General features: G+C 37.7%; 1 protein-coding gene across 4 annotated transcripts in view; it reads right to left on the minus strand.

Moving 5' to 3' along the window:
* Nucleotides 1-246: 246 nt before the first annotated feature.
* The window catches only part of kif21a (kinesin family member 21A), an 88,768-nt gene continuing 76,044 nt past the window's right edge, over nucleotides 247-12,970 (minus strand). For all 4 annotated transcript variants that reach the window (XM_015393261.1, XM_015393262.1, XM_015393263.1 and 1 more), the window contains 7 exons: nucleotides 11,378-11,514; nucleotides 10,558-10,732; nucleotides 8,397-8,561; nucleotides 5,903-6,020; nucleotides 5,630-5,800; nucleotides 5,245-5,444; nucleotides 247-3,433 (listed from right to left, as the gene is read on the minus strand). In XM_015393261.1, coding sequence (XP_015248747.1) covers nucleotides 3,343-3,433; nucleotides 5,245-5,444; nucleotides 5,630-5,800; nucleotides 5,903-6,020; nucleotides 8,397-8,561; nucleotides 10,558-10,732; nucleotides 11,378-11,514 — 1,057 coding nt within the window. In that variant the 3' untranslated portion in view covers nucleotides 247-3,342. The remainder of the gene's footprint in view (nucleotides 3,434-5,244; nucleotides 5,445-5,629; nucleotides 5,801-5,902; nucleotides 6,021-8,396; nucleotides 8,562-10,557; nucleotides 10,733-11,377; nucleotides 11,515-12,970) is intronic.

Genomic DNA, 12,970 nt, shown 5'->3' on the forward strand with positions numbered 1-12,970 from the left:
CATAAAGAAGTTAAAATGGGACCAGCTTGTTTAGATATGCACAGAGAAATGAATCAGCTCCTTCAGCCAAGACAGAGGAGCAGTTGACCAAAGTTCTCTATGATTGGGGCGCGGCATCATCACACAGAGACAGCAATGCAGCTTGTAAAGCCAATTTATGCTTCTGATGCATAGCCTCTGCAGCCGTCAAATCTGTCTCTGTGCGTCTGACTACGCGCCAGACAGTTACAAACCCCTGCAGACCTCGAGTGGAAGTGCGCAGACAAAAAGCAGCTGTGATTGGTCCTTAGTATGCCTTTCCAGCTGTCTGTGTGGTCGTCCTTCTCGATTCTGTGCCGGGGCGTGCCATTTTTAAAAACCGAGGAACTACTACACTGAACGACTATAACGAAAGGTTAATCGGCCTTTTTACCAACTCCATTAACAGAACCTTTTCCTCTTTGATGTCTAGCAACTCTAGATCTATCTCCGTGACCGTGATATCTTGCAGACGCGCCATTGTTGTTTTTGGAAGAAAAACAGTCCCGCTTGCGCCGCCGAAGTTCCCGTGACTATCTGCCAAAGTTCTCGCGACTTCTCGAATAGGCCCCCCTTGCGCTTTGGCGGGAAACTGTTGTGCATCCCTAGAAACTCCAGACCGACGGTGCAGAAGCATACCAGCAAAACTGGTTCGCGACCAGACGTAAGCTACATATAACGCAGAACTCTAATCTGCACTTTAGTGTTGGTTTAAATTAACCGGTAAACAGACGTAGAAAATTTTTATATATGAAACCGGATAAGCTATTTAGCTGTTTTAGCTATTTGCCGTTTGTTCAGGCTCTAGGAAAGTTTCAGCAGGTAACAGAAAAAATGTATACTTCTCAGACAAGTTGCTCTTTTATCTTCTGTTGTAGAACATCTGTGATGGAACATGTTGGAGGCTTCTAGGAAATACCAGCTAAGGTAAATTATGTTTCATAGATATATTAATGTAGTCTGTTTTTAGGAATGCTAGCCATGCTGACTGTGCTTTTGCTATACAAAAGATGCTAAAGTCAGTATAATGAGGGAACTTAAAGAATTTAGTGTCCTAAAGTGACAAATCACAGCAGGAAGGCTAGAAAAAAAAAAAACAAACACAAAAAACTTTAAATCATGTTCTCTACCATCTTTTTTTTTTAGAGAATTTGTAACTGGCTAGAAATGTTGGCAGATTAAAATGTTTGAAAACATAATAAAAATGAGCAAAAAGAAAAATGCATAAAATCCTGCCAATCAACAAATGATAAAAGAGACATGATGAATTACTGAACTGAAGCCCTTTGAAGGTTGATGTGGTTCGAAGGGGAAACATCTTCACAACTACTGGCAAGAATAAAGGTTGCACAGGTTTGCTTCCTGGACTAAAGCTGCAACAAAACAGCAGAAATAAGAGGAAAAGATGCAGCATCTTTCCAGTTCCTCTCTGCTTTATGGACAACTTGACTCCATTATCGTTTCAGGCAAAGAAAAGTATTTATAAATAGAAATAAAAATTAAATGCAATCCTGAAATGAAAATCTGAAAAAGCAACTTTGTTTGCTCAAATTACATTTTTTTCTCAAGGCTTTTTATTTCCGTTTTATTTATATATTACATTATTGTAATACATGCCTTTTCATAAATTTTTTTAAAGATATTAAATTTTTTCTATTTCAAATTTATCTTTTTTAGATTGAATTGTACAAACTGTATTCTTTTCAAACTGTTTTCCAGATCACATTGGCCGTTTCACAATATGTGCACTTGTGCGTTCTCATGTGTACTCGTGAAACATCATCAGCCTCAGCCATAGTACTGTTCCAATTCAGAAGAACACAAGTGGGAGAACAGACAAAGTCCCCACATGTTGTTCCTGCCCCTCCCTTTTTACCCAGCATGCTCAGAGCAGACTTGTCCATTCTTGAGATTGACAGCTGCCCCAGCATGCACTGCGGCAGCAGCAGCTTCCAAAGGAGCACTTACTGAGCTCAGAGTATTAAGTTATAAGATCTATTTTCTGTTGCCGTTCTTAAAAGTACGTTCATTTGATGCGAGAATATTATACTTTAAGCTTAAACTATAAACTATATCACTCATTTAGTGATTTAATGAGTAATTTTTTTTTATTTGGCAAAACATTCATTTGATTTGTGTTTATCCGACTGTGTCTTTATTATTATTCCCCCACTAATTGAAAAAGGTAAGAATTTATTATTATGTACAGACTATTAATAACAGGAGGTGAAATGCAGCTCCAGACGAGTCGAGCATGTGGTGATGTCACAAGTACGCTTCTTGTGACGTCAAGAACATACGCGGTAAGAACACGAGTCTGCACTCGCGTTCTTGTGAATTGAGAAACAGCAAATTATCTTCCCCTCTGGGGGCGGGCTTTCTGTTGGAGTGAGCTGCAAAGACGCATCTCCATTTGTCTGCATGGAGGTCAGCATCAACATTTTTATTGGTCAATTTGCGCATAGAAAAAACGTTTGAGTTGGGCTTAAAGTCAAAAGATGTGAATTGTGAAACGCAAAACGCAAGTGAATTGTAAAACGCAAGTTGAAAAAAATTGAAAAGCTACTCTGAACTCTGTCTTTTGAGAAAGAAGTTCTTCAAAGATTAATTTTTTTAAGAGTATTTTTTTTTTTTTTTTTTTAAGTTTTGATTTACGAAACTTGTTCTTTGCTTGGAATAATAATGGAACAAATTCCACTCCATACTTTGATATCTTTTCTTCCCACAGATTTTAGAAACAGTTCTTCCTAAATCTGGGAACACAACAAGATTCATGCTTTTCTCTGCTTACCAACCGAATATGCAGAGTTGTGCAGCCTATTGAAGTGGGTTTAATAAATACGAGGGATTCTTGTGGTTAATCTTCCACAGCACAGGCAGAAATATGCCTTCCTGTACTGCAGACGGAGTGACTGTTCAGAATCTATGGCACTTTTCCATTCCATGGTATAATTCAACATGGCTCTTCAAGCTTCATTTTTCTCTGCGATAGAGAATCCTCTGGGTACGGGCGGGATCAGCTGCTCCTCGTGGTACAGAATGAGCTCAGCATTTCGAATGACTGCTCACCAACAGGATCAGGACGCATCCGTAGAGTTCCAGTTCATACAGCTGGAAACATAAACTGAGCTGCACCGAACCATGAAATAAAAAAAAATACCAGAAGAAGAACTAAAAGGTGCTTCAATAGGTTCTGGTGAGATGGGATTACTCGGCATGTTTGGGTTCAGTCACAGATTGGGAAGTCTGGACGGTGAGCGTCTGATTAAGAAGTCTGAGGTCAAAGTGCAGAGCAGGAGCATCACCGTCACAACCTTAGAGCTCCTAGTTACTGGCCACCTCATCTGCATTGTCCACGGCCTCCACGGTGCTGTCCAGGCCGCCGCGGGCTCGCCAGATCTTCACTGTGCGGTCGCTAGAAAACCAGAACACAGGTTAGCAAAAAAATTCAAGTAAAAACAGGCCCAACAGAATTAGAGAAAACTTATTAAAAAAAAATAAAAATCATAGCTTAGGTTCACAGAACATTTCCAGGAAAATATCCTCAATGTTATCCTGTCCCTTTAGTCTCACGAGAACAGGAAGGTTTTTTCATTGTTATTCATAGTCTTTTATTCAAAGTAAAGCATGCACCTGTGACCCTTAGTTGATTTAAGTAATAAAGTACTCATGTTGTGCGGTCCTACTTCCTGCTGTGCTCCAAAATTCACGATTTCTTTTAAGTGAAAGGTCATGGTTCACTTCCTCTTCATTCTGTGGCCTGGTCTGTGTCAGCACTTTGGCAAAGAAATGAAATTTTGCACCTTCAACTCATGTTGGACCTTGAAAACTAAAATAAATGAGTCACTTTCCCCTTTATAATTCATCTTCAGACTGCTTTCAAAATAAGATCACAAGTTAAATAAACACGTTGCTTTATCTAGTCAGGAAGTGCTACATCAGCAACCTTCTATTGGAGATGTACCCTAAATGAGAGGCCAGGCCAGGCCAAGACTCTCGTTTCAAAATGTAAGCTCCAATATTTCTATTAACCAGTTGAGCAGAATTGTTTGGAGGGATCTACTCTATGTATTTGTCATGATTTTAGGCTTTTGATCCTTTTTTTCTGCATTTTTGACTCTTTATTTAAAAAACAGTTAAAATCAGAATGAGATGAATGCAGTAGAACATTCTATCGAGGTTGCTCTACTTGTCTTTAATAATGTGAACAAAACATTAACATCTATAAACATTACATAGGGGTCAGTTAAATATGAATGAAAAATATTAAATAAAACACATGGCTAACAACAGAGCTATGATATGAGGTAAAGGGCTGGTTATCCTCCCGCAGCAGTGTGTCGCAGTGAGGTTGTTGCAGATATTGTTGACTTATGCCCAATATTAAAGCGTGTTCTGCAATATGTTATTCCACACCATAACGCCAGAGGGACAATCAGGAACTAGCTGTGGGTCTAGATACGGCCGAGGTGGTGAAGAGGTGGGGGAAAGTTTGTGTGACAATGGAGGGATGTGAAGGCGAAAAAGAGCGGGGAATTAGGTGGAAAAAGGGTCCCAGCGTTCTCGCGCACCTCTCTCTTCTAGCTGATCCAACTTCATGAGTCGTTTTCTGCAATTGCGGCCATACAGACAAAACAAGCCGGTAAGGTACCAAACAGGAAATACGCATAGTGTAGAGCAGATGTAGATTTGACCAATCAGAGGCCTCCTGCCGTCAACTACAATTTTGGAGAGGTGCAGCAGAGTGTCTGTGGAGGGGGCGGGGCATATCTGCGTTCACAGCGACACACACGCTGACGACCTGGTTTCTGAGTATAAACCGACCTTAAAACCTCTCACTCCGTAAACTTTTTCCTAATGGTTTCAAATTTTGTGAAATAATTACCAAAAGTATCGGGTCTGTCACATGTCTGCCTTTATTTTGAATGAGCTGAACTATTGGACACCTTAACAACCTCACCGTGTGTGTTAGGTCCATCTAAACACTATCAAGGCAATACTTGATGGATATAACCCTTTTTTATCATGATCAAAGGATTTTTGGTATCTTTTAACCATACATTATAATCTTTCTATGCTCCTTTAACTCCAAAGCAAATGTTTTTTTTTTTTTTATGAAACCCTCTGGATAAAAAAGGGGAGCATTTCAGTGCATCAGAATATTAAATATTAAAGGTGCTGTATGGGAACTATAGACCGATTACAGGCTGTGTGTGCTGGACTTACTCAGATGCTGTGAACAGGTGGCTGCTGTTCGTAGCGATGCCGTTAATGGGGCTCTCATGACCCTTAAGCTCCCCCAGGGGCCCCAGTGTGTCCGTGTGCCAGAGCTTCAGCACCCCTCCTCTGCAGCCACTCAGCAGTGCCGGGGAGCAGGGGACGATGCCCAAGGCGCAAACCCAGTCACGGTGAGCATTGGGGACTTGCTGTGAATGACAATGACACAGATTTTATTAATCACTGTAACTTGAGACATTTGAAAAGAGGTTGGATGGTTTAACTTGATGGGAAACCGTCACAACTAAAATATTTTAAAAAATTACATTAATCTTAAACGATAAAATTAGATTAAGACATCGAGAAAAATTTATCTATGCATTTGTTTCTGCACCTGCAGCAAATCTTTGCGATCCAGATCCCACTTTTTGATTCCATTGTCCCGAGAACCGCTGAAGAAATTGTCCCCCTGGACCACCAGGGACTCAATGCCATCGTAGTGGGGGGGCTCAAAGTTGTGCATAGGGCTGATGGTCCCCAGAGAGCCTTCACTCACATCAAACAGCTGCAAGAGCAGGAGGCGTGTTTGTGATAACAAAGAAAATAAACCTGCTGTCAGAAAAAAGACCAAACAGCTTCATGTGAACGGCAAAGGGAAGAGACCCACCTTAATGTAATGGTCCTTGGACCCGGTGATCACCAAGTCTTGGTTGCTTCCAGACTGATCCACGGTCAGACACATTACAGGACCCAGGTGACCCGTTAGTTTTCCAGTGGAAGCGAATCTGACCAAGAATTAAACATATGAAAACTTCACTGTTCCTCCCAAAAACTATGCGAGGACGTCTCATCACAGAACAGATGATGATGATGAGGATGTCATGGCTACAAGGAGGATGTTTCCCATTGCAAAGTGAAATCTACGGAGTGAATTTTGTTCCAGTATTGTTGAAAGCAATAAAAGGTTTTGTAGATGGACATTTGGGAATAAAATGCAATCTAAGATTAGCCTTTGTCAAAAAAAAAACAAAGAAAAAAAACAAAAAAAACAATAGTAACTTTGCTTTTCACATATTTGTTAAGTTTTATTCATGTTTTCATATTTTATCCATTTCAAATTTTTAATATTTAATTTTTCTAATTTGACTTTAATAAATGTCTTGTCAAAATGAGTTTTTAAAATTCGATTGCCATTGTCTACACTTCGAGGGGAAGGTTTTCCTCTGGAGTGTGGAACGAAGGCATTTCTATTAGTCTGCTGGACGTTAGCGACAACATTTGGTTAGTAAATGTGTGAGAGTTTGCATTGAACAATATGAGGTAAATGTGATCTATGAAATAATTTGAAAATAGCATCAGTTAAACTTGACCTAAAAGAGTTTGAATATAAAACCGCTAGGAAGTTAGTAGAAAACGATTTGAAAAATAAAACTTGGGGGGAAAAATGGAATATGAAAAATGATTTGAAAAATTAAAATATGAGAAAAACAACAAAGTAACTCTGAAAACATAATTTTTTTTTAATAATTTTTTTTTTAAGTTTCTTTCCTTTCTTACATTTTACTCTAATTTCCATAAACAAGATTTTTTCTTTTCTTGCAAGAATAATGGAACGAAGTTCACTCCATACAGAGCCAGCTTGTTCCAGCTTGTGAGAAAATGTATGGCTGTTTACTCCCATGGGAAACGACAGAACAGGATATTTTAGTAATTTTACTAAGGCAAAATGACCGTTTTAAACAGAGTTATTTTTTAGGATAAATAAAGTGAGTGATCTATCAAAGCTGCAGCAGCAGGGTAACAGAATTCAATCTGTAGCCTTGATCAACTTCTGTCAAGTTCTCTTAAATCAGCTCATTTAAGGTGCAGTCAGGAGAATATGAGCTTTTTGATAAAGCCTTGCGTGTCAAATGTTCTCCCATTTAGTCACTTTACAAGCTCAAATCTCAGTGTATCTTACTGGGATTTTAAGATTAACTGTTTTTTTGTTAAGTAAAGGGAGGTATACTCTTTAAAATTTGCCAAAGAATAATTTGCAGTTTTTTAAAAATCCTTGGGTTGAACTTTTTTATTTAAGAGCAAGCAAAGAAGTGATTTTGTAAAGTTGACAAAGAGGCAATCCAGATGGAAAACCTCCTATTTCTCTTTTTTAGATCCAGTTTTTAATATTTTACAGATACCATTGTCTTCACCTTAAGCCCGCTAGCATCCGTTCAGACCAGGAGAAATCACTCCACAGCCAACCAATTTGAAAACAGTGCTATTTAAATAACCTGAGAAACAGACGTTTGAAAAAAAAAACAAGAAATTTAAAAATATAAAATCTGTACAAATAAAAAAGAAAACGTCAAAGTTAATATTTAAACTTCTGGATTGTTTTTCCTAAATTTCAATTACAAAATATGTTCTTTGTTGGCAACAATGTTGGGGGAAAAAAAATCTATTCCATATAAACCTTTTCCAATTATCAACTGTATTAAGTCTGGACTTGGACTAGGCCATAAACATTAATTTCCTTTGACCAAATTCCTCCTTAGATGTAATTTTAAGGTTAAATACTCATTTCCTTGTTTACCTGTTAAAATGGAGGGGAATTGCAATCATTTTAAGACACTTTCACTCATTTTTTAAAATCATTTTTGCAGTGAACGCTGATGGAGCCTTATACCTCTCTAAACTGCTTAAAGCAGGAAGGTTTTTTTTTTTCTTTTAACACTTAGCTGCAGAGAGGATTTGTACAACAGACTACCAACATGTGATACATGGATTAATCAACTTGCACTAAAGTAGACTGTAATGATTTGATTCCTAAAATTAAGTTCTGGTAGATTTTATTGAAGGTTTAAGAGCAATGATCTGTTTAGTGTTAATGTAATAAATAAAATCCACTGAGGTTGCTGATTGTGAGGTGAAAACACTTTTCCAGAGCTCTGAACATCTCTAAATGTTAGAGCACACGTCCAGTTTAAACATGGCCTGAGTTAAATAATATTATTTAAAAAGCAGAGATTAAACCTTTACTGTTTGTGCAATAAAAAGCCTGTAACCAACTCTGAGATGAACAATTCTTACAAAACTGGATTAAAAAGTAGTTAATTGTATTCACATGCAATCCTGTTGATAAAGGAATAAACTTTTAAAGGCCTCCATGATCACCTTACCTTCTCAGATCCCACACCCGCACAGAGTTTCCAGCTGCAGCGTACAGCACTATCCCATTGGGATTGAGAGCTATTTGGTTGATCTGGTTTTCTCCTGAGGGGATGGTGACTGTCCGACTTGTACTGGAAGCACAGATGTCCCCGAGGTTGACCTGACCAGAGGACCTGGACACACAGATGGGAACCGATTAATGACCAATGTGTTTGATGCACTCTAGTTGCTTTCAGGGGTGGGCAATTCCAGTTCCTGAGGGCCGGTATCCTGAAGGTTTTACATCTTTCCTTTATCAACCACACCTAAAGCAAATGGCTGAGTTACCTCCTCAGTATGCAGTCAGTTTCTCACAAGTCCTCTCAATCAACTAATTACTTGATTCAGGTGTGTTGAACCAAAGGCACATCTAAAAGTTGAAGGATACTGGCCCCCAGGAACTAGAATTGCCCACCCTTGCTTTAGATGGTCTGAAATATCCTGTATAATGAACAGCTGGTCCTTTAAGCGTCTATGAGGTCTGTGAAAGTCATGGAGTGTTTTCCTCAGCTTTGGTGATCTATAGATTCTGCTATAGTTTTCTAGGAGTGAGTCCTATAAATGCAGAATAATCCTGTTCATTAAACATGCTGCAAACTTGAACCTCACCTCAATCCAGCTTCTTATGGAGAGGATTTTGTCCCATTATTGTTCTAAGCAAAAAATAAATTTTGTAAATTGAAATTTGAAAAAAATTAAATCAGGATATGAAATCTGTTTCAAGAGTTTTCACAGATTTGCATAAGTTAATCTCAAAGTTGTACTTTTATTTACATCATTTATTTCTTCAAATTAAACATTTTACAAATATATATGCAAAATGCCGTTTAATTAATTAATTTATTTATTCATTCATTAAAAATTTTATTTTTGAAAATTCAGAAAACAAATATGTAAAATATGTTTTATTTATATATATATAATATGAAAAATAAATGTGAAAGACATCTGAAGAAATTTTTTTTTATAAAACAGCAAAGTTAATCTCAAAACCTAAACCCAAAGTATCATTGCTGGGTTGCTCTTTTTCTCAATTTAAGTTTACAAATGTGATCTTTGTTTCGAGCAATAACAGAACACATTTCAATCCATAGATTTTAGGCACTTGTTCCGTCTTTATACAACTGTCACACAAATTTGGGGCCAAATGTTGAAAAATAAATGTCTAATACACATGTTTCTATTTACTGGTTTGGAGTGAATTAACCAGACTTTCCAATGCAGACATTTCGTCAAAAGCCGACGTCATGCATGGCTGCAATTACCGGTAACAGGAATTTGAGGTCAAAAACTAGCATGGACCACACATCTGAAAAAGAGTGAGGTTCTCAATCATGTGTTGCTATTCAGAAACTTGAAGCCGCAAGGTAATTCATAAAGCAAATTTCATTAACAACCTAATACAAACTGCTAAACATGTGCAAACATAACAGCAAACCAAAGAACAGTGGAAAAACAGGATAGATTATTAAGAGAAAGAAGTATCAAAGCTAATAAAATAATAAGAAAAGTAATATAAACTAAAATGGTTAATGATCAAATTAAACACATTTAGACCACTAACTTAAACTAATGTTTAGATGGCTCAGTTTAAGGCTGCTCTAAACAAATATGTTTTAATCTGGTTTTAAAGCCACTGAGAGTTTCTGCAGCTTTTAGGTTTTTTTAAAGGGGGTTTATTTCAGATTAGTAAAACATGGGAACTAAAAATGATTATCTATGTTTGGTTCTAGTTCTGCAGAGCAGATCTGATCCAGTGAAGCTCAGAGGTCCGGTTGTTAATCCACTGCCAACTAGTCTGTAATATATTTTGGAGCTGATCTATTCAGTGATTTATAGACTAAAAAGGTATTTAAAGTCTATTCGCTGAGATAGAAGGAGTCACTGGAAGGACTTTAAAACTGGACTGATGTGCTCTACTTTCCTAGTTCTAGTGAGGATGCAGGCAGCAGAGCTCTGGATCAGCTGCAGCTGTCTGATCCACTTTCTAGGCAGATCTGATTTAAGGAGTGCAGATAAGGGGGGCAATTTTTCTTCACAGATGAATAAATGCACTGATATTAAAAGTTTGGATGTATTATTCCTGACTGAAATAATAAACATAGCTAATATTGTAGCTGCTCTACTTACGTCAGAGTCCTGATGCACTTGGCCGAGTCCCTGATGTCCCACACTTTGATGTATGAGGTGGAGACAGTGAAGACTAAGCTGGAGCTGTAGCGCACAGACACCACGTTGTTAGGGTGGCCTCCCAGAGACATTATCTCCTGACCCGTCACCAGATTCCACACTTTACAGGTCCGGTCTGCAAAAGGATCCACATGTGTCAAAGCTGCCATAGCTTAACATCAACAGAGGAAAAAAACTGCTTTAACAGGGTTTATACAGGAATGAATAACTCTAACTTAATGCTTTTTAATGCTCTTTTAATGCTTTAAGAAATAATTTTAATGCCACCAACAGGTCCCGTCGACAGGCTGCAGCCATGTTCCGAATTCCTCGTTTTCCAGCCATTTTTGTTGAAATTTGCTTTTTTCCCCCCATTCTTTAGCCTTTTCTCCAACTCAAGCTTCTTTTCCGAACATATGTGATATAATATGTCTAACGAAATTGTTCTTATAATTTTTTTTTTTTAATAAAGCATTTCAAATACCACAATAAACACATTTAATGGATTTTAATGCCAATTACAGCCTTCATTTAAAAAAATAATAATTAAATGGCTTTTAATGATTTTTAATGACCCGCAGAAACCCTGTTTAAAAATGAATGTCAGAAGGTAATAAAAGTTCAATGGTGTCTCCTCAGAATGAGGGTTTTCCTTTTTAATCCCTGTCAGCCTTCATTTGGTTCTAACTAACTTAGCAACATGTTAGTCAGTAATAAATGCATGGACTGCTGATGAGGGATTTGAAATGTGGAGGATGGATGGGGAAGCGGAAGCGTTAACCTTTGGATCCAGTGAACAGAAGGTCGTCGGTGCAGTCAACACACAGGACAGCTTTACCGTGTCCCTCCGCCACGTGAACGCACTGCAGCGTCGCCGAGCGGCTGCTCTTAGTGGACGGCACCGGGTTGATAACTCCCCTGGAAAAAAAGACACACATCTGTGAAGATCAGCAAACCGACAGCAGCATGGACTGACGATCAGAGAGGAGAGGAGGAAAATAAACCCATGAAAACATGCAAGGTAACAAAAACAAACTAAACTCCAAGAGTAAAAAACACAGAGCTGGAAAAAACAGATCATTATCTGCTGTGCTGAGAGGAAAGGGACTGAACACACCCAGGCTGGACGAGATTAAACACATTAGCTGGTTGAGTCTGGATCACTGCCACGAAAAGACACCATAGCAGAGAGAAAAGGAACCCTGCTTTAAGAGATATTAAACAAGGCGAAGCAATTAGAGGGAAACTTCACTGAAACATCTTTTTTACAGTTCCCTGTTTTACAGGGTAGTCTTTTATTATATAAGGTCTCTTTTCCACTAGTCCAGCTCCGTTCTGCTCAGTCTCACACACTCTTATCCAAACCTGTTGGTTTTCTATGAGTCAGCCCTTTTTTTAATCTTTTTTATCTGGAATCCCTTTTTTTTTTTCACCCCCGACATGGAAAACCTTTGGTGTGATTGTCTGATTGAAGTCATTAAAACATTGCGCCCGTCTGTGTGTCGTTTGCAGGAAGCTGACATCACATGACCAAACACCACGTTTGTTAATACTAGCTTTGTTTTACTTATCAGACCAATATTGACATGCTTAAAAATTATTGATAATAATGCAAATATATTGTGCATCCCTCGTAAAATGTGACATTTTATTCTTTAAAAACCAAAAAGGACCACCATTGAGGGTTGTAATATGTAATATGTAGTAAAAAATTAGCTTTCAGTTTGAACAACTTCAGCTATTGTGGTCCTTAATACTTCTTTACTCAGCTTTTATCCACACTGAACGGTGTAATAAAATTACTCTGTTTGCTACCTTGACATATTGCTTTAATAACTCCCCATGGACCTGCTGATGGCCAGAGGAGGATAACCAAAATATAGTTCCAATGATCTTTTTTTTTTAATGGAGCAAAAAATAGAAAGTTGTCTAAAAAGAAATTACTCAGGTTAGATGACTAATCAGGCACACACTGTAAAAAATGGAAATCTAAATAAGTCTTTTTTTTCTTAAACTAAGTGCATTTGTTCTTGAATTGAGGAGGTAAAAGAGACATTTTGCCAATGGATCAAGACAATTGTACATTTAACATTAGAAAACAATTGGATTGTCTTATTTCAAATGCATAACATCTAATATCTTATTTTAAGAGTAAAAATACTCATTCCTTTGGCAAATCATCCCATTTACCTACTAAAATTAAGGGTAAATACACTTGATTTAAGACATTTTTACTTATTTCTAGATCATTTTTGCAGTGCAAGGTCATTTTTGGTTCATAACATGAAATTTAAGCTTTAAAATTATTTAATCAGACAGAATTATATGCAAATTCTGGTATTTTTCCATGTATATTAGAGATAACATGCATTAC

The sequence above is a fragment of the Cyprinodon variegatus genome, unplaced genomic scaffold (genome assembly GCF_000732505.1).
Source record: "Cyprinodon variegatus isolate N-32 unplaced genomic scaffold, C_variegatus-1.0 Scaffold632, whole genome shotgun sequence".
Lineage (NCBI taxonomy): Eukaryota > Metazoa > Chordata > Actinopteri > Cyprinodontiformes > Cyprinodontidae > Cyprinodon > Cyprinodon variegatus.